Consider the following 25413-nt stretch of genomic DNA (forward strand, 5'->3'; position numbering starts at 1 on the left):
ACACATCATGGAAATATGGAGCCATCCCAGTTAGTTAGCCATTTTCACTTAATTGAGTTTGTGTGTGTTGAGGAGCACAGCCAAAACATGGTGGTCAGGGTCTGTGTGAGGGCGGCGGCAGCTCCGAAAAAATACACACGCAGAAAAAAGGATATTTCAGTTGGCCCATCAAACTGTTTCCACCACAGTGCGTGCAAAAGTGTGTGTGTGTGTGTGTTTGTGTGAGAAAGGAAAGTAAGCAGTCTTTATATAACTTTACAGTTATACCTTGGTGCTTTAGTCTGTTAAGGTTGGCAGTTCAAGCATTTTTGACTCTTTCTGTCTTTTCATAAGCTCACCTCTCGCCACAATGAGAACAGTGTTCCTTCTAAACATCATTACAGACCTGTTTATAACGGGCAGAATGTTGCAACACAATCAGATCCTGTAATCTATTTCTCATACAAGCAATCTCCAAACAGCTGTAAACAAGTACAGAAGTTAAATTAAATAAATGTGTTTCGAACAAGTATGTCAGTTATTCCAAATGAAACATATGGAACATCGAAATATACTATAAAACTGTGGGACAGTATATTGATATTGCGATATATTGTATAATTCATGTCTGTGATACAATATTGATAAGTGGCTGCAAATAGAGGCCGACCGATCGATCGGCCAGCCGATTTAATCGGCCGATTTTTGTTATTTTTTTATCAATCGGCATCGGCCGATTTTCTTATTTGGCCGAGCCGATTTTAATCCGGCACATCTGCGGGCAGCTACTTGGAACGCAGCGCAAGGTTTCAAGAGTGAGCAAGACTTTCAACGGGTAAGGCATCCATTTTTACAATCCAGTGTCCCAAAGTCTATATTTTCTCTCATGATTAGTAATCTGTGATGTTGCTTCATTTACTGAAAAAGAATAGAATTTCAACTGCATCGGTGTTGTAGCATTTCTCTCCAAACGAAACTATGCTTAGCGTTGATGGCAGGAGTGCATTTGGAATGCGCCCTGACTATGCAAGGCAAGCCCTATCTATAAGCTCTAGTATAAAATAACTGACGTCTCTTCTTCAGAAACGAAAATCTAAGTAAATAAAATCAAATTAACACTTGATATTTTCAGTATTTAAATTATTTTTAGACGAAATGAAAAAGGGCAGGACTAAAACTGTTTAAGGATATTCGCAGCATCAGCTGCGCTTAAATAATAATAAAATCATAAATAAGTCAGGATTATTAGAGGACTGTACTTCTCCTTATATATAAATAAGCTTTATTGTAAACGAATTAATAAAACAAATAGTTTCTAAAATAATGGAGTTAAAATAAAACATCTCTTTTTCCTTCACTACAAACAGACATTAAATCATGCCACCTCCTGCTGTTCTGCTGTAAAACTCACCCGTTTAAAGCGGTTTGCGCTGTTAGATATTAAATGAAACGATGAGCAGAATTTTCTGTTTTGTCGGGTTCTACTTTAGAACCCCCTCCAGACTTTTCTGATAAAAGCTCATTTTATCCTGAACCTATAAAGTCCGCGCTCTTCAGCTTTCTCAACTCATTTTCCGCTCACGCACCGAACCTCCAGTACAGCTGATGAGACGCGTTTCTCTGGCTAAGGAGCTCATTTGAAGAAGAAAAAAAAAACAGATAAAGCTATATTTAAATTACAGCACCTGTCTGTTTTTGCATTATTTATAATTTTATTCTTAATTTAAACGTCACCCATTTTTGTAAAATAATAGCTGCAGCCCTAATGTGAACATTTTATAACATTGTCCTCCCATGTCCATTCGTTTTCAACTGCATGGAGTTGAAGAAGAAATGAGCTTTGCCGTTTTGGAGTAACTATCTAAAGTTGTCACATTATGGAAGTCTTCTTGCACTCTGTTAAACATATTAAAATGAATAATTAATAGACTAACAGACTGCAACAAGTCATACATTTGTTAATTAGTAGGCCCCTACAGTAAATTTTATATAATAGCCAACATAATATTTCTACTATAAACATGAATATAGTGTATATAGAACATATGTTATATAATGAATAAAATAAAATGTTATGGATAATACAATCTAAATAAAATTAATATTTTTTTTATTAACATATAGTGATATAGTAACATTAAAGTCACTATAAAATGCTAACCTTATTTTCAATAAATTGTGTGAAGTTTACAACTGTTGTGCCTCCTCTTACTAGTATGATTTTAAGCATGCCAAATAAGTATAATACGATAGCATATCGGCCCTAAAAATCGGCAGGTCACATCGGCCATCGGCTGACTCTGACCACTAATGATCGGTATCGGCAGCGGCCTTAGAAAAACCCATATCGGTCGGTCTCTAGCTGCAAATATGGATATTATAATAGGAACACAATTCGCTCTAAACTCTCTAATACTCAACTCACAATATGATTTTCTAAAGTTACTACTTGATTACTCCACATGGTGGCGCTTTAATTAAATGGATAGGATACTTCAATGAAACTGACACCAATAAATCCATAATTGCTTGTATTTGCTTGTATTTAGGAGTATTTATCCTCTTCAGTAACACAAACGCAGTGAAGTATCGTAGAGAATTGTCTCACAATATATCAAGAATTGCAGAATTCCAGTATTGTGATATCATCGTTATTGTGATAATATTGTGATATATCATGATAATATTTTAATTTGAGACACCTTGTGATTCCCATAATTCTATGGTAAAAAGAATAATTACTGTGTAATAATGTTAACATAATAAGTGCTCTGTACCCAATCAAGAAAATGGATATATCGAAGTATGGTAATATTTTACGTGTGAAATTTACATGTAAAGATTGGTGTCAGAAGTGGTGAATTTAGTGATTTAGTGAATTTAGAAATGCTGTACTCTGGTGTTAGATGCCACTGTTCTGATTGGAAAAAAGTCAACTTTTCTTTACTTAAAATTTATAAATGTGTTTTTATAGTACAAGAGTTCTTCTCTTCTAATCTTAATTTAATTAATTACAATGTATTGGCTTGCTTACATTATCACAATATATTGTAATATTGTAACCATTTATCATAACACACACATATCAAACAAAAGAACCAAAAAAATAAGAAGAAACAATACATAAGAAATAAGGCAAACAAAGGAACGCATAACCTGACTGACGTAAAACGTACAACCATGGATAAGGAACACAGGATCCAAGGAGAATATATATTTAGAAGGGGACACGAAACAGGAAACACCTGGGACCAGGTAAGAAGGAAACAAGGGGGCGGAGCTACAAACGAACAGGTGAGCAACAGGGACAACTGTCCAAGTATTTACCAATAAAAAAGCTATTAAAAAACACTAGTCTTTTTTTTTTTTAACCAATCATAACAGTGGGATCTAAAGACAAAATATAACACTGCTGTCTAGTGGGTGGAGTTTAAACACAACACTAAATGAACCACTTCTGACACCAATCTTTACATTCTAACTAACATGATATAGTATCAATACAGTATGGCATAGGGCAGATACACCCTTCCTAAAAAGGTTCTACAGTACATGTATAGAAGAGGTGGATTTGGAGTTGGAATCCTGGCTATTTTTATTGGCGGACTTCTCATGATTTTCATTGGTCCAGTAGGAATTTAACTGTACTTGGAATTTAAACTACACTCTTCTCTGTCTCCTATAGCCTCCACTGGAAACTTTAAGAAGCATGTGGAACTTTTTTGGGTAGGCTTATAGTATATTTTAGAGACTAAGCTTTTTATTTCTGGCACAAATCTGATGTAGTCTGCATGTGTGTTAGGTTCAAAAACCAGCAAATGAGCCTGAACATATGGTTTATAGGCCTTGTGCATGGAAAACCACAAACATATTTTTATTCCTCATGCATGTACCACAGCAAATAAAATATACCATAGCTCATTATGCTGGAACAAGCTCAGGGATGTATGTTATGCAATAACCATACTTATGTTTCTCTGAATACTTTATAGTTATCCTCATTTCACCTTGTTCTTCAATGGTCAGGACATTAAAGAAGTGACATACTGTATCACAATACTGATAACATATCAAATTGCCAAGCTCTAGCAGTAAGAAAGGACGGCAAAAGCCAAAAGCCAGTAGGTGGTGAAGGAAGAGATTATAAACATCTACAAAGAGAAATGAGGCTCTGGAACATCAGATGACTGGCAGACAGACAATAAGAGATAAATGGAGAGCGATGAGAGACTGGCAGAAGGCTCAGAGAGGGGGGGGTAGATAGAGAGAGAGAAACAGAGAGGTAGAGAGCGGTAAAGAGAGAGAGAGCAGGAGCTGGGCATCGGGCCCAGCAGGTGAGGTGGTTCAGACGGTGCTACTCTGTAATGCTCTGCTCTTATTGCCGTGTAATTCTGCTGAGCATTCTCTCTCACATCAGCACACACTCACTGCTAGGATTTCCTGGCAGGCTTCCCCGTGGCCTCCGAGCCAATCAGAGATTAGTCTCACTTTCGCATAGTTTCCAGCTGCGCTTCAGAGAAATGGTACGTCACTGTGTCTGAAACACTCTCTAATGCTTTTCTTTCACTTTTAACACACACACTGCATGCACTTCTTAATTATTCCATTTAATTTAGTAGTTTTAAGGATTTTTACTGAACTTTTAGTGTAGTTTATATGTAGTTATTACTGGCTGTAAGATAAAAGATCAATTCTATTCTGCAGGCTGAGTCAAACCTTACAGGACACCCCTCCGCCTTGCACTACCCCACTCAACTTCACTGTACCTCACTTCACTATGCACTACCTCACTTTACCATACTCTACCTCACTCAACTTTGCTCTACCTTTCTTCAACACCCTTTCCCTTGCTTTACCACACTCAGCCTCACTCTACCTTGCTTCACCAGGCTTTTCTTCGCTTTATCATGCTCTACCTCACTCTACTTTGCTTCACCATGCTCTACCTCACTCTACCTTGCTTCACCATGCTCTGCCTCACTCTACCTCGCTCTACCTCACTTTACCATGCTCTGCCTCACTGTACCTTGCTTCACAAGGCTTTACTTCGCTTTAACATACTCTACCTTACTCTACTTCGCTTCACCATGCTCTACCTCACTCTACTTTGCTGTACCATGCTCTGCCTCACTCTACCTTGCTTCACCATGCTCTGCCTCACTCTACCTCGCTCTACCTCACTTTACCATGCTCTGCCTCACTCTACCTTGCTTCACAAGGCTTTACTTTGCTTTAACATACTCTACCTTACTCTACTTCGCTTGACCTTGCATCACCATGCTCTACCTCACTTTACCTAGCTTCACCATACTCTACCTCGCTTCACCATGCTCTGCCTCACTCTACCTTGCTTCACCATGCTCTGCCTCACTCTACCTCGCTCTACCTCACTTTACCATGCTCTGCCTCACTGTACCTTGCTTCACAAGGCTTTACTTCGCTTTAACATACTCTACCTTACTCTACTTCGCTCGACCTTGCATCACCATGCTCTACCTCACTTTACCTCGCTTCACCATGCTCTGCCTCACTCTACCTTGCTTGACCATGCTCTACCTCACTTTACCATGCGCTACCTCACTCAACCTCGCTCTACCTCACTCTTCCTCACTTCACCTTGCTCTACCTCACTTTACCATGCTCTACCTCACTCAACCTCGCTCTACCTCACTTTACCATGCTCTACCTCGCTTAACACTGTATTATTGAAAAAAAAACAATATTTCAAAGCTTTTATTTTGTTTTTCCATCACTTTTGTCCTCAAACCACGGATGCAGTCAATTGCCCCATCTATTCACATTCACTATCAGTTCTGCTCTGTGCCTTTATTCCCTGTGTTTGATGTAAAAATAATTTGAACATATTAAAGTGACCCAAATCAGAATTTAAAATGTAAGATTTAGTGTTCACACAGCCACACAAACGACACACCTGCGTCACATATGATGTTAAAAAGTGGTGCCCACACTACAAAAAATAAAAAATAAGGGCCAAGTATACTGCATTGAATGCAGTTATAATTCAATTTAGTCTTAATTCTTCTCCTAGACTGGTGGGAATATCTGACGCAGCCCACTGTTTTACAGTAATGTAATGTTGAATCAAGCTTTATGATACTAGTTTTGCTGGGACTCTGGGACTAACGCAGCAGCAGCAGAGCCACAGTGGGCTTCCAGCTCCGGTACCTGGCATGCAGCTATATATTACAGAGGCTCTGTCTGACTGAGAATCCAGAGTGGCCTCCAGGCACCACTGCACAAGCCCAATTCCCAAATTTGTTCATGATGGAGACTGGAGTACCTCGGCTCAGCTGCCTGACTTCATTTCCTCACGCATTTCATACACAAGTACTTAAACAAAGTCCACATGTAAATAATTTCAGCCAATTTGAATTGACATTGCAGCGATGTATTTATAGGGGCCTGGAAAATACAGGTGGCGTTAACTTTATAACAACCTTTATAGAGTAGTTAGAGCTGGACAATATGGCAAAAATATTGTAGCACAATATTATACAATACGATACACAATATTATTGCACAAGGTGCATTGCAATGTTCATTGCTATCTTGCACCCTGCCAAGAGTCTATTTTCACACCTTCTGTCTGCGTCATTTAAAAAGCAACAGTGCTTGTGGCGTATGACTATCTTTGCATTAGAAAACACAGGTGCACGACTGACTGAAAAAAACCTAGACAGACATCAACAGTCATTTTGAACGTTCATTGCTATCTTGGCAGTGAATTCTCATCCTCAACACACGTACACATACATCAAAAATAAACAAAATGAATGAGTGTGAATAAGCAGGTCAGTTTCCTCTGCTGAGGAATCCAGGTAGCTGCGCCATTAAATTAGCAATATTCCAGTCAGAGTGCATCTGGCTCTTTAAAGGGAATGGCAAGTGACATGCCGATTGGTTTATTTTTTGTTTTGCCAAAAACACACCCATGATTGCTTAAAGAGAATTAGAACATGTCTTTTGCAAGTTTTAAGCTGTGCGAGGCATACTTTTGCCGTTGTTTAGATAGCAAAGGCACACTAATGGCTGCCAGTTTCCCTAAAGATAGCTAAAATAGGGCCCCTGGTGTTGGTTTCCACTCTCCAATGGAATGGAGAAATTTAAGTGAAACCAAAATAAAGGTAAACCTAGTTTTGCTAGTTTTGAACCATTTCTTTGTCATCTGTAGTTTAGATTTTTAGTAGTGGAAAAAAACGATTAAAATCGAAAAAGATGTTCTTTTAGTTTATATCACCCAGTTCTGTTTTAATGTAAACCTGACCATCTAATTTGTGTTAATCAAATGTTTAAGAATAAATAAAGCATGATAAAATCACTTCTACCACCCATCAGCCTCTGTACCATCAACAAGGCCTTCACAAGAGTCAGTAAATTCACAGTTAACATGAGTAAACATGCTAACAGCTAAGCTAAACGATGCTGTATAAGACAGCTAATAAACCGACAGCACCAAAGGGAGAGTTCTCTGTGAAGTCGGCCTCCCACTGAGCTCGTACAGAGAGGCAGTTGTGGGGGCGGTGGTCGTAAGCCAACATTAGCTTGGTAACAGCTGGAGATGCCGTTAAGATGCGAGAGCCTCCTGTGGCTTGGATTTAAGAAAACACTAAAACAAACACTAAGGGCCTTGTTTAGACACTGCCTTACACACAGACTGCAGGAACAAAGGGTAAACGCCACATCGGCGTGAGGGAACGCGTGGCTGGATCCGGAACTCTTTAACTAGCTCTTGCAGACAGCTTAAGAGGCTTTACGAGAGAGATGTCTTAACAAGGGCCAGAGGTTTCCTGACCTTACGGGTTAGGGGCTCATTTAGAAACACTGTTGGACACATGTAACTGCAGGTTATGAGGCAAAAAGCACATGTTTAAGCTGTAGCCTGAGGCAGGGGAGGCTGAGTGGCAGAGTTTGGAGAGTTTTTGGTGTCTTTATTGAAGATTGTTCAGAACTGGAGCTGTTTTAAAGCTGTTTTAAGAGGATACTTAAAAGTTGTTCAGCTACAACTGATTTATATTTGGTTCGGTTTGTCTTGTAGCAGCTTTAAGCCATGTTATAATTGATGCTTCCTCAGAGAAAAGGTGTCTACAATAGGGGTGTGTGATATTGTAAAGTGCATGATACATTGTGACCCTGTAATATGATTTATAAAAATCCATATCTTGATAATAGCTTATAATAGCTTTTCTGTCTTTAATGCAGAATATTACTTAATGTGAAACTTTTAGGGTTAATTGTAGTGTATGTATGTAATTGTATGTATATTCGAAATGTTCATGCATGCTCTAAATATTCTGCACTTTATTATTTTGGTATTTATTTTGCTACATTACATTTCATTTTCTCATTACATTATTTCATTAGCACTTTACAATAAAGGTCAGTCATTATTAAGACATTATTAAACATAACCAATTTATAATGCTTAAAAATATTGTAATTAATTGATTAACTGAGACATAAGTTTAAGCCCTTATAATGATGAATAATGTCTTAACTAGTGTCAATTAATGATTAGAAAAATTGAGACATTGTCGTAAGTACTGTTAATTTATGTAACCTCACTGGAAAGTGTAACCCATTATCAATTTTATACTTTTATATATGTTATCTTGTTAATGTGTTGTACCACAATGAAATAAAACTTACCTGCAGCACTGAAAAAGTGTTTTTTTATAAAAAAACATTTTAATAGGTGGCTCATAAGGACATAAAAAAGTTGGACTGGCAAAAAGTTCTTGTATACACTGAATTACACCACATAATGTATCGATAAAACCCAATTTTGGGATTGTACTACTAAATATTTAATGGCTACTCACTATAGATGCCCCAATCCAATTAAATTGAATCCAGTAGAAAACTCAAATGGTGGCAAATGTGTTTTTTAAGCATGTACATTATTTTTGTATGTATTATTATATTGTATAAATATGTATGTGTATAAGTATGTGACCTTTCTTACTTCGGTTGGGGGAACGATGCTCAAACATGTTGTAATAAATATTATTTATAACCCTGTTATTTTGACTTTTGCTTTATATGCGGCTTGTTGAAAAAAAATGTTAAACTCTGTTTTTATTGGCTGGTTTACAGCACTACCATTCAAAGAACCTACATTTAATGGCATAGTTTTGGCACTGTAACACAAAAACAGTAATTATTTGAGAGTCTGAGTCTAAGTCTATATCTGGCAACGCAGCTGGCCACTGTATTGCATCTGTCAATTCAAGGCAAGCTCTTGAAATAGCAGCAGTATGTGGATGAGCATTGTTCTGCTAAAATTGTCTTGTGATTAGGAGTGAAATGATTGAGTATATTTGAGAAATTTGACACGTTTGGTTGAGGAGCAGAAACATGAAAGAAGGAAAGAAACAAAACATTAAGGGAAAACGCAATAAAAAGGCAGAAAATGCGAAAATTGTGAAAGTATTTCAGACAAGCAGCAAGAAGAACTGTGTGACATGTATTCAGTTGCTGCTATGCACACTGTGAATTTATGAAATAAAACTTATCTAAAAAAAAAAAACGTGTTTTATCCAATTACTTGATTAACTGAAGACATTCTAAGTAGAATAATTGATTACTTACAGGGTTCATACACATTTTAACCAATACATTTTCATGATTTTTCATGACTTTTCCATGATTAAAGGCAACTTTTCATGACCATTTTTTAAACATTAGTGCAGACATAGACAATAAAACCAAAAAACAACTAAAACTATAATTACAATTTATATGATATAGTCAGTCTAAAATGAATTGGATTCAAATGTTGATACACAATATTTAATAATAAAACCTTCTCCATCGATAAACGGAAACACAAAGATTTGTTGGTCAAATTTCCATGACTTTTCCCCAAACTTTCAGGATGTTTTAAACTTATTCAGGCCTGGAAATGACTATTTTTAAATTCAATAACTTTTCCAGGTTTTTCATGACCATACGAACCCTACTTGCAACTATATTGAGCATCGCAGAATTACAGTATTGTGAGATCAATGTCATACCTGGCAATATATGGTGCTAATGTCGTTTTGTGAGATTATCTGTGATTCACCCCCATGAAATAAAAATCCATTATTTTAGGGATTATCTTATAATATATTATATATATTATATATCTTAGGGTTAAAATCCAAATGTCTGCAACTGGATTCTCCAGAGAAATTATTTTTTTCCATTAAACTGAGTGCAGTTTTCACACAGACAGCCGCATAACGCCACCAACTGTGGCCCGGCTTGACCGTTTCAGGTCATGTCATGCCATGCTGAGCTGTTGCGCTGGCTGACAACATGTCCAGAGTCCATTAACTCTCAGTTCAGACACATGCGGGTTCGTGCAGACCAAGACAGAGTGTTCCTCTCCTGTTGCCTCAGATCTTTATTCCATATGGCAGGAAGTGGAGGGAGACTTTCCACTCAGGGGCTATCCTCTGGACGTGTCTACCGCTGGATCCCTGCTTCATCCAGCCTTGAGCTCGGCTGTTTTGGAACATGGGCGACACGTGACTGCAGTTATTACCCTGAACCACTCAGAGCTACTTCTGTCTCTACTGATACATCGGAATAACATCCTATGAGTAACCATATTTCACGCTGTAATTACATCACTAAACTAGATTTCTCAGTCAAATTCATCTTGGAAGGAAATCTTGGAGAGTAAAAATAAAACTGTACACATTTCCATCCAATTCAAGATGTTTCCCAGTAGGGAAGACTCGGGGCAGCCCTGCTCGGCTTGAACCAATTGTGAGGAATACCCACAAAAATCCCAAACTTATGCATCATAGCACGAGGTCAGGAAATACAGTGGTTCTGAGTAAGCCACTGTTTTATACAAGCTTAATAACAGAGAGAAGTCTGGGAATAGACACAAATTTGGTATATTTGGAGTATTCAGCAGAATAATGGAAAGAAAGAACATTCTGTGTACAGAGTTTAAGTTTAAGTAAAAATACTAAATGATTTATACTGAAAAAAAAACAAATTTATCTGAAGGCATATTGCGGTGTTTCCTCTAAGACAAGGAATTTTTTCAAGAGTAGAGTCTATAAACGGCAGCACTGCTGACATAAATATATGATGGAATAGCTCTACTGAGGTAAATGTATGATAAGAATAGCTCTACTGAGGTCTATGCATGATTAGAATAGCACTTCTGAGCTAAATGCATGATTAGAATAGATCTACTGAGGTAAATACATGATTGGAATAGCTCTACTGAGGTAAATGTATGATAACAATAGCTCTACTGAGGTATATGTATGATTAAAATAGCTTTACGGTGGTAAATTAACATATAGATTAGTGCTACTGGGGTATACTCATGATTAAAATAGCACTGCTGAAGAACGTTTATGATTAGAATAGCTCTACTGAGGTCTATGCATGATTAGAAAAGCACTTCTGAGGTAAATACATGATTGGAATAGCTCTACTGAGTGAAATGTATGATTACAATAGCTCTATTGAGGTAAACGTATGATTAAAATAGCTTTACGGTGGTAAATTAACATATAGATTAGTGCTACTGGGGTATACTCATGATTAAAATAGCACTGCTGAAGAACGTTTATGATTAGAATAGCTCTACTGAGGTAAATGCATGAACAAAATAACTCTGCTGAGGTAAATGTATGACTAGCATAGCACTGCTTAAGTAAACAATGTGGTATACTCATGATTGCAACAGCAATATCATGATATATTCATGATTAGAATAGCACTGTTGTGGTGCGTTCATAATTAATCATACATTTACCTCAGTAGTGTTATTTTCAATGGTGAAAAAAGTGGTAAAATGAACGAACCTGCAAAAAAAAACACATTTAATTCTGTTCAATTAGATTTTCTGGCCCAATTTTTCATTCCTTGTATCTCTAGGGAAGACACAAGTCCCAGTAGACTTTCATTATTACATGTCTTGTCCTAAATGAGAGGGACTCGTGCAGACAGCCATTCATTTCTACACAGCTACGTAATTTCTATGTGGACAGACACACGGGGGATTAATCCAGACCTGGAGTCCTCCATCCCACCCAAAAGCTCGGCCCCGTCCAGGCATTTCTCCTTTTCTTCTTTTTTTATAAAGAGGGGAAGGAATTTTTCAGCACGGACCTCGGGAAGGCCTAATTAAATCCAGAGCGGAGGGGAGCGGCGAGAGCTGCTGCACATGTTCCACCTCTCATCTGGGCGAAGTGCTCCCGCTGCTCCTGAGCTGGCAGCACACTCGAGCGGAAACCTCCAAACACTGGAGCCGACTTAGCCTCTGACACACCACAGCGGACCTGCACGTCTGCAGCCTAATCCCCAACAGACAACACAAAGGGTGGGCGATATTGTATCATACACGATAATATCGTTATCATTTATGAAACGAATAAAATATAATATATACACTACTGGTTAATGAGTTTATTACTGCACTTCGCCTGTCAGACCTCTAATTCTTCTCTTTGTTGGTAAAACTGAGACTTAGTCCAATCATGTTAATCTGAAGGTGCTGTTTCCATGTGGGTCAACCGGACGTCATCCTGTATCAGTTTTTTTCTCCAGTTTCCAAGAGTCTGAGTTTGAAGGTGTAGGAAACAGTACTCTCAGCTCTCTGGCTTCATCTGTAATTTCTCTAAAGAAAAGACTTCTACTTTTATAAGTTACAGCGTTTTATCTGTTTTTCTGTGTCTTGTTCTAGTTATTATGATGAAAGTGTGAATGACATTTTTTAAGAATTCCTTTCTAAAGCTCAGTTAATTTTTATTACTACTTACTAGCTGTAACTTTTTAACCAATGAACTGTTTGCTAAAAAGCATCACCTCTTTTTTAAGCCTCTTTTCTTTTACAATATACTGCTACAATATACTTTTGTTTTTACAATACTTTTTTTTTTACAATAATTCATTTTTTAGTTTTAAGTTCATTTGTTTTCCTTAAAGGCCCTGCACAAAATTGTAAACTAGATTTTGCTAAATATCCAGTTATTTTCCAGAACAGTGCCAATGCTAAGATAGCAATGAACGTCTGATGGTTGACTGTTGTCACTGACAGTCAGTGGAGCACCTGTATTTTCCAAAGCCAAGGTAGCAATACGGCGGAAATTTACCTGAACACACCTTATTTTGAGACAACCATGCATAAAAACGCTGATATATTTATAAGCACCAGCTCTACAGCCAAGAAAGCCCAGCAGCGTCTCTACTTTCTCCGGAAGCTGAGAAAGGCCCGTCTCCCTCCACCCATCCTCACACTCTTCTATAGAGGGACCATTGAGAGCATCCTAAGCAGCTGCATCACTGCCTGGTTTGGGACCTGCACCGTCTCTGACCGCAAAACCCTCCAGCGTATTGTGAGGACAGCTGAGAGGATCATCGGCGTCTCTCTCCCCTCCATCACGGACATTTACACCACCCGCAGCATCCGCAAAGCAACCAGCATTGTGAATGACCCCACCCATCCCTCACACGAACTGTTCTCCATCCTGCCTTCGGGAAGAAGGTACCGCAGCATCCGGTCCAGCACGACCAGATTCTGCAACAGCTTCTACCCCCAAGCCATCAGACTCCTCAACTGCAGAGACTAAACTGATGGTTTTTCTGTACATGCCCACACTGTCACTCTTACCCCACTTACCCCAGAAAATGGAAAGCACTAAAAACCCTACTACCTCACTGGACTCTATTGCACACTGCGTAATAGAGGTAATTACTACCTCACTGGTCTTTTTTGCACACTGCATAATTTGCACACTGTCTTGTTATTTATTATTCTTTGTCTGTATGGTGTTGTATTGTTCTTTCTGCACTTTTGTACTGTTGCACTATTGTTCTGTCTACACTGTGTTTATGTGCACCATGGTCCCTGGAGGAACGTTGTTTCGTTTCACTGTGTACTCTGTATATAGCTGAAATGACAATAAAAACCACTTTGACTTTGACTTTGAAGCACCGTTGCTTTTTGAACAATGCAGGCACAAGGCTTTAAAACAGACTGTTGCTGGGGGGTAAGATAGCAATGAGCATCGTAACGCACCTTCCACACCTTGTAACATAGGGTCACTAGGTAACTCATTTAAAGGAGAAGTTTTCCAGACAAGAAATTAAAGGAGAACTATAGACATATAAATAATATGTATATATCTGCAGCTGATATACAGTATAAACCTGTTAATGCGCCCTTGTTTAATACCAGGCATGAGCTATAGAAGGGTTTAAAGCACAGAGTATCGAAATGTGAAGCAGTGGAACTGTATTCTCTGGAATGATGATGCTCCACCTATTATTGGGTCTATTGTTGGGTCTTTAATTGTCTTAAAACACTAACACTCTTGTCGCAGAGTGCAATGAAATCCTCACAGCAATGTTTAAATATCTACTAGAAAGCTTTTCCTTGACAGTAGAAACAGTTACTCCAACAAAAGCAGGATTTTTCTTTGTAATTTACTTGATTTTAGAAGCAAAAATGAAAGAGCAAGTGTAAAACAGAAGAATTCCAAAACCTCCAAAATCGTTACATTTACACCACAAATATTTACTTAAACCCAGCCTACGAGAAAAAGCCTTTAGTAGGCTACAGGCAACAGTTATTTCAGAGGGCAAAAGCCAGTGACGTAAACCAGCCAATAAATACGGATCTATTTTTCCGCAAAGTGCTTTACAAAAGGAAATCAGCATATCAGAATACCAGGTAAGCAAATCAGGTGAGATAAGAGGGTTGTAAATACAGTTGCTAAATGGTTAAATGATGACCCCAAGTCACATACTTAAGATTTCTACAGTTTAAAATGTATGCATTTTATGGCATCAGCTACAGGATCATCTAAAAAAGACGTTTTAATGACTTACCATTCAGGAACAGCTCCTCTTGTCTTGCTTGTCTCGCTTCAGGTGAGAAACACCTTTTCTTCAGCCAGTCAGGCTCAAATTCACTGCTGTGTTGATCTGGCCACGTGATGGAGACCTACGACAGAGGTCAGATCATTAACTTTACGCTAATATGCATATTAGCCTCATTTTACAACCACAATTGCACTATAAATGGACTATAAGACATTGTCTCCCATTTACAGTGGATATAATCACCACATGTCTGGAAGTGGTGAGAGTGCATAAATCGAGTAGCTACTCCCAAAAATCAGTGATAAATGTTTTTTTACAGCAAATTGCACAATTTGTTTTTGTTATCGATTGACAGCCCTAATTTTTACCTGACACTCTTTAGTAAAAACACAGTACCTCAGCCCCCCAGGTAAAACTAATTCCGTCCAAATAGGGCTTTACATTATTGCATTTTTCGCAATAAACATCTATTTTCTGGTATATTCCAAACAAAAGGTGAACCGGATTGTAAGGCGCATTTTAAGCGTCACTTGTTAGAAACATGGGTGTTGCCATGTTTCCCTTCTTATTCAGCAGGTCTCGGCCGTTGAAAAGCTAAGCTAAGTAAACAAAACTCTAATTCTTAAAAAAACATTTTCAGACGAGTCAGACAAGTCAAACCAGCATTGGATGTTAATCTACACAGATTTCTCTCTTGAAAACGATGTATTTGGGTGAGTAAAGCGCTTCTGTTCATTTCCAATAAGCTTAGATTTCCAGATTTACACTAAGGCTGGGTGCAGCGGCAATATCGTCTAACCGCTAATGCCTCCTAACTGCCAATAGGGTATTTAGTGTAGTGCTGAATACTTTTAGAAAGGCTAGCACGGTTAGCGGGTAATGCTAATGCTGCTCCAGCAGCGCTAGCCGGGGTTAGCAGCAGACTACAGGCCAATAATACTCATCTCTGAATGACCAAATGGTTAGCGCTTAGTGAGAAAAGCTAATACAGCTGGAGAACGAAACTGAAACTCCAGTATAACTCTTCTAACTTCAGTGGAGCGGATTTACTGCTTCTTAATATCTGACTGGTAGAATTCATACATATGATGCACTGGATTATAATGCGCACTAGTGCTGGACGATATGGCCAAAATTTATATCACGATATATTCCTTAAATTTCGGTCGATACGATATAATTTCGATATCGATAAATACTTTGAAGGCCTCAGAAAAAGAATCCCTGCAATCTCTGCAGCTTGCACTGCAAATTTAAATTATTATTTAACTGTGTATTTGCACTTTTTGTATCAATCTATCTAATGGAAATCTGTACCTACTACTGTATGAAAATGTTTTTTAAGTCTTTGAAACCTCCTTTCACAAAAACTTTAATACTTTAGAAATAAAAGTAGTCAAAATAAATCAATGCTCAATTTTATTTGCATATAGCAAAATAATAACATGACATCCCTGTCAAACATAAGCCTATATAACTATTACAAATAAAAATAACTTTAAATGACAACAGAGGCAGAGCTTCTTATTCATTGTAAACAAATTTAACAGATTAAAACAAAAGTGTTTTAACTAGGATATATAATACAAGAAGCCTTTATACACATAAAATCAACAAGATTTTCCCGTCAAATAAACAAACCTATAGGATTTTTCAACTATAAATAACTTAGTGACAACATAATCTATTAAAGTGCTTCAGCCAGAATACAAGAGGTATTCAACATATCAACGGCAAATAAACAAACCTAAAGGATTCATAAACTTTAAATAACTTAGTTTCAACATAATCTATTAAAGTGCTTCAGTCAGTATAAGGAAAATATTGTATGTAGTGAAGATGCTTGAGGTGGTGGAACAGATTAGATGTATTAACGTTACGCTGCTTGTCGGCTCCACTCACCGGCACAATTTGCAGCAAAGCGGCAAGGGAGCGTACCCGCGGCTGGGCGAGCGGACCCGCGGCTGGGCGAGCGGAGCCGCGGATGAGCGAGCGGAGCCGCGGATGAGCGAGCGGAGCCGCGGATGAGCGAGCGGAGGCGCGGATGAGCGAGCGGAGCCGCGGATGAGCGAGCGGAGCCGCGGATGAGCGAGCGGAGGCGCGGATGAGCGAGCGGAGCCGCGGACGAGCGAGCGGACGCGCGAATGGGCGAGCGAAACAGCGGCTGACCGAACCGAGTCTACCCTAGCCTTGGATCCGCTCGTCCCGGCTCCGTTTCGAGACATTTTAGATGCGTAGCGGAGCGGACCTGAACCTAACCTAGCCTAGCCTAGCCTAGCCATTTTAACCTAGCCTAGCCTATCTGGCTACGTGCCTGTGTGATTGCGTCATCACGCACTGAGGTAGCACAGCTATGGGGGCTGAATGTGTTTGGCTCTGCGGCGAGCTGACGCCAGTAAAAAACGCCTGTCCGTGACAGATTCTGTACATAATACATATCGATATACCACAAAAGTGATATCACCGTTATTGAAACATTTCTTATCGCGATAAATACCGATATCGAATTATTGTCCAGGCCTAATGCGCACTGATGATTTTTGGGAAAATTAAAGTATTTTAAGTGCGCCTTATAGAACGAAAAATACGGTAAGTACAATCTTCAAAGGTCCTACCTTGTTGTTTTCAGTGATCTGCACTTGGTCCACTCCAGTGTGAACGTCCAGGTCAGTGAGCAGAAGGCTCCGGGCCTGTGCGGACTGCAGGGTACACCGAGGGCACTGGCAGTTATCCCTCAGCCAGGTAAACGGGTATAAACTACAGCTCCCATCATCCCATTCCACCTGCAGCAGTCTCTCACGGTCCTGTGCTCTGGCCTGCCTGATCCCAGGACCCCCGCCTACAGCGGGCAGAGGGGCAGCCGCCAGCGTCTGGTGCCCAAAACGAGGCACTGCGGCCGGGCTGGGGGCACAGCGCCCGGCCCCCTTCAGCACCTGGAGGGCCCCTCTGGAGGCGCAGCGAGCGAGGCTGGAAAACATCCTGAGCGTGAGGCGCGTGTAGAGCTTCTGGAGGCACATAAGAAGGGTGAAGTGGTTACATAAGCATTTTACAGCCTCGTTTATTATAACCGCACCAGTTTACGACACCTTTAATACAAGACGATAATCTGCTTATTCACTACAGTGCACCAGTGAACTGCAGTGTGTTTGAGGGAGATTGCAGCCAAAAGATAAGATTATCAAACTGATCAAAAGCCTGAAGGAAGTTTTCATAGTTTGATAGTAATTTAAATTTATTTATTTAGATTGTTATCGATCTTGAAACACTAATAAATAATAAATGCTATCCATATAACAGCCAAGTAGGACTGATACTGATGATTACATTACTGACTTAACGTAGTCGTAAAAGTAATAATAATAAATAATGAATCATCTTTATTTCCATAGCAGCTGGTTTTCCATATGAGGGCTTTAAATTAGCACAATTCAGAGAAATCATATTATAAATGAAAATAACTTCATTTAAAAACAGAAAAATAAAAAATACAAAAATATGCAACTAATTAAAATAATAGCACTACAATTAAAATCAGTAAGTGTCAAATAAAATAAATAATGTAGAAAACAAATAATATTATTAAAATTAAAATAATATATAACTTGTGAACAAAAAAGGAAAACATTCAAAAAGTTGTAGCTATAATGGAAAACAAAATAATTTATGTACAGAATTAAATAAATAAATAATTCATTCTTTAATTCAATGTCCCACAAATATATACATTTACATTTATTGAGATATAATTAATTAAACCTTCAATCTAATTATATTTATTTGATATGGTATACTGATTGTTTTAAATACATTTACATATATCTTTAATGTGTTTATATTGTAATTATCAATCTGAATATTCTTAATTAAATCTTTAAACCTCTAAAACTGAGTAACTGCATTATTATAACATTGCTTTATCATTGTATCGGTGGCATAAAACAGAATTAAAATGTGAATGACCTCATAATTTACTGCAATTTTGGGTCAATATACCAACCAAAAAAGATAATAATTCTTATGATAGACCTAATTCATGACTTTTAACCTTTAGCACCCAAGTGTGAATGTGCCACTGCTGACAGTTGACACACAGCTCTGCAGATTACAGATATCATATGACTGTGTGATCACCATTTGGCCTTTATACCTGCTCCTTCATTTACACATAATCCAGTGCATCATACAGTGCCCTGTAACGTCAGTAAGAACATCCATTCATGCTGTTCTGCACGTTATACCATAAATCAATCAAGCATAATATTATGACCACCTTCTTGTTGGTAAACCCATTATATATTACTTTTTAACTCCACTGATCTAATAAGACATTTCCTAGTCTTCAAAATAATTACAGGTCAGCACATGTAAACATAATACAATTGGATTTATGCAAATACATTACTTAGCAACCACCTTGTAACCGCTTAGCAACACCATATCAACACCTTAGCAACCACTTATTAACATTATAGCAAGTTAGCAACCAACACAGATACCATAGCAACACCTTAGCAAACACCTAGCAACCCTTTTGCAACACCTTAGCAACCACCTAGTAACCACCTAGCAACTGCTTCCTAACACCTTACCAACCCCGACAGACACCATAGCAACCACCTAGCAACCACTTATAAACAATATAGCAACCAACATGGATACCATAGCCACACCTTACCAACCACCTAGCAACCGCTTTGCAACAACTTAGCAACCACCATAGCAACCACTTAGCAATACCATAGCAATCACCATACCTTCATGCTCAAGAGAGTTTAGGCAGTGCTGGAAAATAATGGTGCATTTTTTACATTTTCACTTAAAGGTGTACTCGCTACACAAGCTGTACACTGACTACTTTACACTGTATCAATCCTCCCACTAAGAACTGGGACGCCCCTTTAAGAACCCAATACAGGTACAGCGAGCTATTTAATGCTATAAATGAGGTAGCAATTAATTATTATTGTTCATTCCTTAATCCCTCCGTGGTGAGGAGTTCAAATCAGCTTATATCATTTTTTATTTTCTTTTATATTTTCGATCTAATTTAAATGTTACAGCCTCTGCTGTCTGTTGCATCATTTAAGGTGGAACGGGAAGGTTAGCTAGACAGCTAGCTACAGAGACAAACTGCTAGCGATTTTATATGCTTGTTAGGAAGAAAATTAAGTATTGAAACTACACATTAAACTATGGTGATATAATGATTATCATAAATCGTAAAAAGAAAAATGCTTTATTTATGGGTTTGTGATTCTCATAGTCCTCTGTTTTGAGTGTACCTCTGAAAAATCTCTGTTTAAATGGCCATGTAGCCCTAACATTTCCCCTGACCTACCCCTAGAGCCTAACAAAAATCAGGACATCCTACCCCAAATGTGCAAACAACAGGGGTAAAATTAAGTGGTGACAAAGTGTCACATATTCAGTGTTATAGTAACAGTAATAGTATAATAATAAAACAATAAAAAAAATACTGTATACTGTACACTGAGTTCAAATACAGCTTATCAGACCTGTAAGTATCAAATCTGCAGGTTACATCACACACACACACACACACACACACACACACACTCACATACACGCAGGTACAACTACGTCACTCAGAAAGAAGTGGGTAAAAGGTGACAGACTACTCCCTCCCCTGCAGCCTGTACTGCGTGTGTGTATCACCCAGGCTTAAACACACACAGATATATACACACTGCTGATCCACTATTATAATTACTATTCTATAACTACGTATATATATATATATATATATATATATATATATATCTCACACACAGAGCACCTAATTCCACGTTTATGCCCTAATACACTATAGAGAAGTCCTGTGATGTAGAAAAGCACTATAAAACAAAAATAAAACACTTTCCTGATTACTTTTATCTATGCAAGTGTAGCTAGCATACTAGCTAACAACAAGCTAACCTATCTGTCAGCAGTAACAGCACAGCAGTGTAGTTTATCAGCTCCAGCGCTGTGAAAACGCAGTTTTAGAGCAGTAAACCGGTTATAACAGAGATAAGGTCTCCTAAACAGGGGGGTGAGCTTACCGGCGGAGCAGCGGGGTGCTGGAGGATCGGTTCTGCGGGAAGCAGCGCTTGTGTTGCGGGGAGCAGCAGAGCGTGAGAAGCGGCACGGAGAGGGAAGTAGGTGAAAGGTCGCAGCTGAGAGCAGCAGCTCCGTGGCCTCAGTGATAAGCAGGTTATTATGATAAGTGCAGCCCTTTAATCTCTAAAAGTTAACCCTGTATGGCATGGTGTTGTACACAGAAAAAATAATAATACAAAAATGAAATAATAATATTAATAATAATATAGTGGTCTATATAGACCACTTCAGTTTCTGAATCAGTTTCTCTTTTTGCTATTTATAGGTCTATGTTAGTGTAAAATTAACATTTTCTCATATACCTATAAATAGCACATTACACCTATAATAAATCATAAATCTGAACATTTTGACCCTATTTTTAAGCGGTTTGGTATCAACGACAGAGATTTTGTACTTATTCAGGACGCTGTCACACATTACAGATACATGCTTTCACAGACACGTGCTTTCTAAAAAGAAATACATGGTATAGCGTAATAAATTTTTATATTTAATCAAGAAACAAGTTTTATTGTTGTTAAATTATTTCGTTTTTGTCACACATTTTAGTCATTTTTACCCCACATTTTGTTCATTATAATAAGAATAATTATGACTTACTATCCCATAATTATGACTTTTCTATCTCATAATTATGACTTAGTTGAGGACGTTTTTTTTTCTTCAGGTGGCGGAAATGGGCTTCCATAGGTTAGCGTTAGCCGAGCTGACCTAAAGTAGCCGGTTAGCGTTAGCCGAGCTGAGCAAAAGTAGCCGTTAGCGTTAGCCAAGTTGAGCTAAAGTAATCGGTTAGCGTTAGCCGAGCTACAGTAGACGGTTAGCGTTAGCCGAGCTGAGCTAAAGTAGCCAGTTAGCGTTAGCCGAGCTCAAATAAAGTTGTCGGTTAGCGTTGGCCGAGCTGAGCAAAATAGCCTGTTAAGCGTTAGCCGAGCTGAGCTAAAGTAGCCAGTTAGCGTTACCTAGCACAGAGGCTAATAGACATTAGATAATATTGTTCTGAACTAAAGTCGCTGGTTATCGTTAGCCGAGCTGGCCTAAAGTAGCTGGTTAGCGTTAGCCGAACTCAACTAAAATAGCCGGTTAGCGTTAGCTGAGCTCAGCTGAAGTAACAGATTAGCGTTAGCTACATTAGATAATATTGTTCTGAACTAAAGTAGCCGGTTAGCGTTAGGTAGCACATAGGCTGTTAGACAGTAGACCTGCGTCTAACGCAGAAGCTACAGTGCTCGTTCTTAAAGACATTCAGATAAGTTATGGTGCTGTTTGTATCCAGTCCAAGCTGTTTTCTCCAGGCTAATGAGTTAACTTGCTGCAGCTGCTTCTGAAGGCTGAAGCTCCGTGAGGTGTATAACAGGCATATGCTGCCTTCAAGTGTGTCGGAAAGTGGGATTTTTAGACAGGTGGGGGCGTGTCAGTAACAAGAGGTCAATAAATTAATTACATTTTATTTAAACTGGTAAATAAATTCAATAAATTGATGCAGACAGTTCGTATTGTGAACTGCTACAACAGTTACAAACACTTACAGCAATTCCTGAAAAAAGTAAAAGTCTAGTATGATTCACAGTATGGGATAAAAACATCAAAAAAGCGTGTCTTATTCACTTCATTCTCTTGGAATAAGGCAAAATAAACCTCCTGTTCTTTATTACAATAAACCCAAAAGTATAAATAAATGAATTTTACTAATTGCTTCCATTTCCACCCGACCAAAAAGCACTCCAACGCATGTCAAGTCGTAATTACGACCTCCAAACTCATAAGTAGGATTTTTTATAGAGGACTTGAAGGTAGCAATGTAGACACCTGACAGAGTGACTCCACCTATTGGAGATGACTGTCAGCGCGGCCGCCATATTGGAGGGGTCTCCCCATGCGCCCCAAGTCAAGTGCATACAAATATAATAATCAAAACTCTCTGAATTTTTACCCGATTTTCACACGGTTTGGTTTGTTATAATACTGATACTGATACATTTATAATAGGACTGGGAAATCCCATATTACATACAGGGTTTTTTTTTTTCAGAGTATAGTGCAGTTTAACTTTTAATCCCAAATCTCTTAAAACACAACAGGACTAGGGATTCAAATCTGCAAGTGAAAGCTGGATGTTGAACTGTGTGAGCATTCTACTGAAGAAATGGGCACTAACTAGCTCGCCAGTCTCTGATTTATCCTTTATGATGGCTGTGGCTATAAATTATGATGCCATGTGAAAGACTAGCTCATGGCTGGGGTATTTGGCATGGTGCCTGCAGGTTCGTGTTTATACACAAGCCTCAGGCTGGTGGCCAAACCATGTCTTGTGCCAAGCTGGGGATCAGCCAGTACAGCCAACAGTAAATTGTGTAACTTGTGTAAACTTGTGTAATTTTATCATGTTTTATTGTGGTGTGTATATGCTCTCTTTCTCTTGTTTACAGTGGCAGACTTCAATGGTTTGGAACCAGGGGAGACCAGGGGGCTGTGCCTAAGTAATAAAACAAAATGGATGCAATAGAAGTTTAATAATGGGAATAAGCTTTATAAACTTTGCACCATCACTGATAACAATTTACATTTTCTTGTACAAGCAAACACAGTTTATTCCATTGTGAGGGCACCTGTGTGGCACCACAGCACATTAAATTCTCTGGAGGGCACTTTTCTATTGGACGGGCACCTAAGCTGACACTTTATCGTGTTTTCTTAACTATAGGAAAAACTTTTAACCGCTAAAGACCTTTCGTCCTTATATGGGAACATTACATTTCTTCTTCTCTGCATCATGATACTTATTTTTTAAAACATTACACTCAAATGATTGACAACAAGATGGCGGGAATTCCAGTCAAACGTTTTTACAGCCAGTCCAAAAAGAATCATGAGCCTTGTAAAAATTCTCAACAAATGTTATGTTTGAAACTAGTGTATTTAGTTACTGTAGAAAGCTAAAATTTTGTTTTTGGATTAAACAGGTCCTTCTGTTTCCAAATGACAAGGTTATTTTTTAAAATAATAAATAAAAAGAAACTTGTCCCCAAATGAAGACAGTCTTCGTACAGAATGCCACTTGGTAAAAAAAAAAAAAAATAAAGTAGATTTTTTATACTTGTTAGGTCCTACTGATCCCAAATATCTAGAGGAAGAAAAACATGTGCACCAAGCAAAATTCCTCAGGACTATTACCAGACTTTTATTATACAGCACCTCATCCATCTTTATTTATTCGACTGAAAATGCCACTTTAGGGACACTGTCTAGTAGAGGTGAAATAGAAGGCACTTTATACTGGCACTCTTTTTTTTACTGAAAGGTCAGAAGAGCATCCAAAGATAGCCACTCATTCGGGCACATTATTAACCTTTCTTGATCTAATAAGCATATTAACATAATTTAATGCAAGAAGAAGCACCCTAGCAGGCACTCAACCACAGTTTGATTGTGAGAAGGACAGCCAATTGGGGCACTTTTTGACACTCTAGACGGCACAAATAGGGCACCAGGGGGGCAGTTGCCCCGTGTGCCCCCCCTCTGCTGAGTCCACCATTGCTTTATCTTTCTCTCTCTCTCTCTCTTTCACTCTCTCTCTCTCTCTCTCTCTCTCTCTCTCTCTCTCTCTCTCTCTCTCTCTCTCTCTCTCTCTCTCTCTCACACACACACACACACACACAGATTTAGTGCATGCCCTGTGGCCCTGAAATTGAGAGTTCACTGTGGCCACTGACAATTTCCACTTCCACAATTGTTCTAAAACTAAACATTTATGGGGGGAAACACCCAGTCTGTCTGGGGAAGTAGAGAACTGCTCCTCAGCAGCTGTTAGCATGACTGCATTCCCATGAGCTAAACCAATACCCCGCTGTAACCAGCACCTGTACAGGCTTACGGAGAAGCTCAGCAGCAGCTGCCGTCTTGCTGCAGCTCTCTATTAAACTCTGATTATTTGTTCTCGCACTGTAAACTGATTTCTGAAAGTGCCAGTATGAAATCCATGCTTTTTTAGTGCTCCTTTGAATCAAAAAGAGTTTCTCAGGATTTGTCTGTGATCTCTGGACTTTTAAAGCAGCTGGCTGGCTCACATTAGCTCAGAGATTTCACAATGGAAATATGATTGTGTGGAAGTGTTGGGTAAGGCTGCTATAATAAAGAATTATAATAAAGGCAGCAGGGGAACATGATTCTTAGATGTAGGCTTTATTGGCATGGCTATATTGTACAGTAATGGTCTGAATTAAACTTGAGCTGCTGATACAGTTAAGTTTTAATAATATATCTTGAACCATTTCCATTCGGGCTTATAAGAACCGTGCTGCTTTTCAGCAAACTAGTCTGCGTTTCCAACAGTTGTATTGGAACCGTCAAAACATCACATCATACATCATCAACAGAGGGCACTGCACAGCGGCGGTAAACACGGTTCACACTGAAGAACCTAGCATTCTTTAGTTTCCACTGCAAACAAACGTT

General features: G+C 38.6%; 1 protein-coding gene across 1 annotated transcript in view; it reads right to left on the minus strand.

The window, feature by feature from the left end:
• The window catches only part of bbox1 (butyrobetaine (gamma), 2-oxoglutarate dioxygenase (gamma-butyrobetaine hydroxylase) 1), a 38944-nt gene extending 17848 nt beyond the window's left edge, over positions 1-21096 (minus strand). The window contains exons 1-3 of the mRNA XM_049470987.1: positions 20901-21096; positions 17454-17843; positions 14845-14959 (exon numbers count right to left, since the gene is read on the minus strand). Coding sequence (XP_049326944.1) covers positions 14845-14959; positions 17454-17816 — 478 coding nt within the window. The 5' untranslated portion in view covers positions 17817-17843; positions 20901-21096. The remainder of the gene's footprint in view (positions 1-14844; positions 14960-17453; positions 17844-20900) is intronic.
• Positions 21097-25413: the final 4317 nt, after the last annotated feature.

Source organism: Astyanax mexicanus, chromosome 23 (assembly GCF_023375975.1).
Source record: "Astyanax mexicanus isolate ESR-SI-001 chromosome 23, AstMex3_surface, whole genome shotgun sequence".
NCBI lineage: Eukaryota > Metazoa > Chordata > Actinopteri > Characiformes > Acestrorhamphidae > Astyanax > Astyanax mexicanus.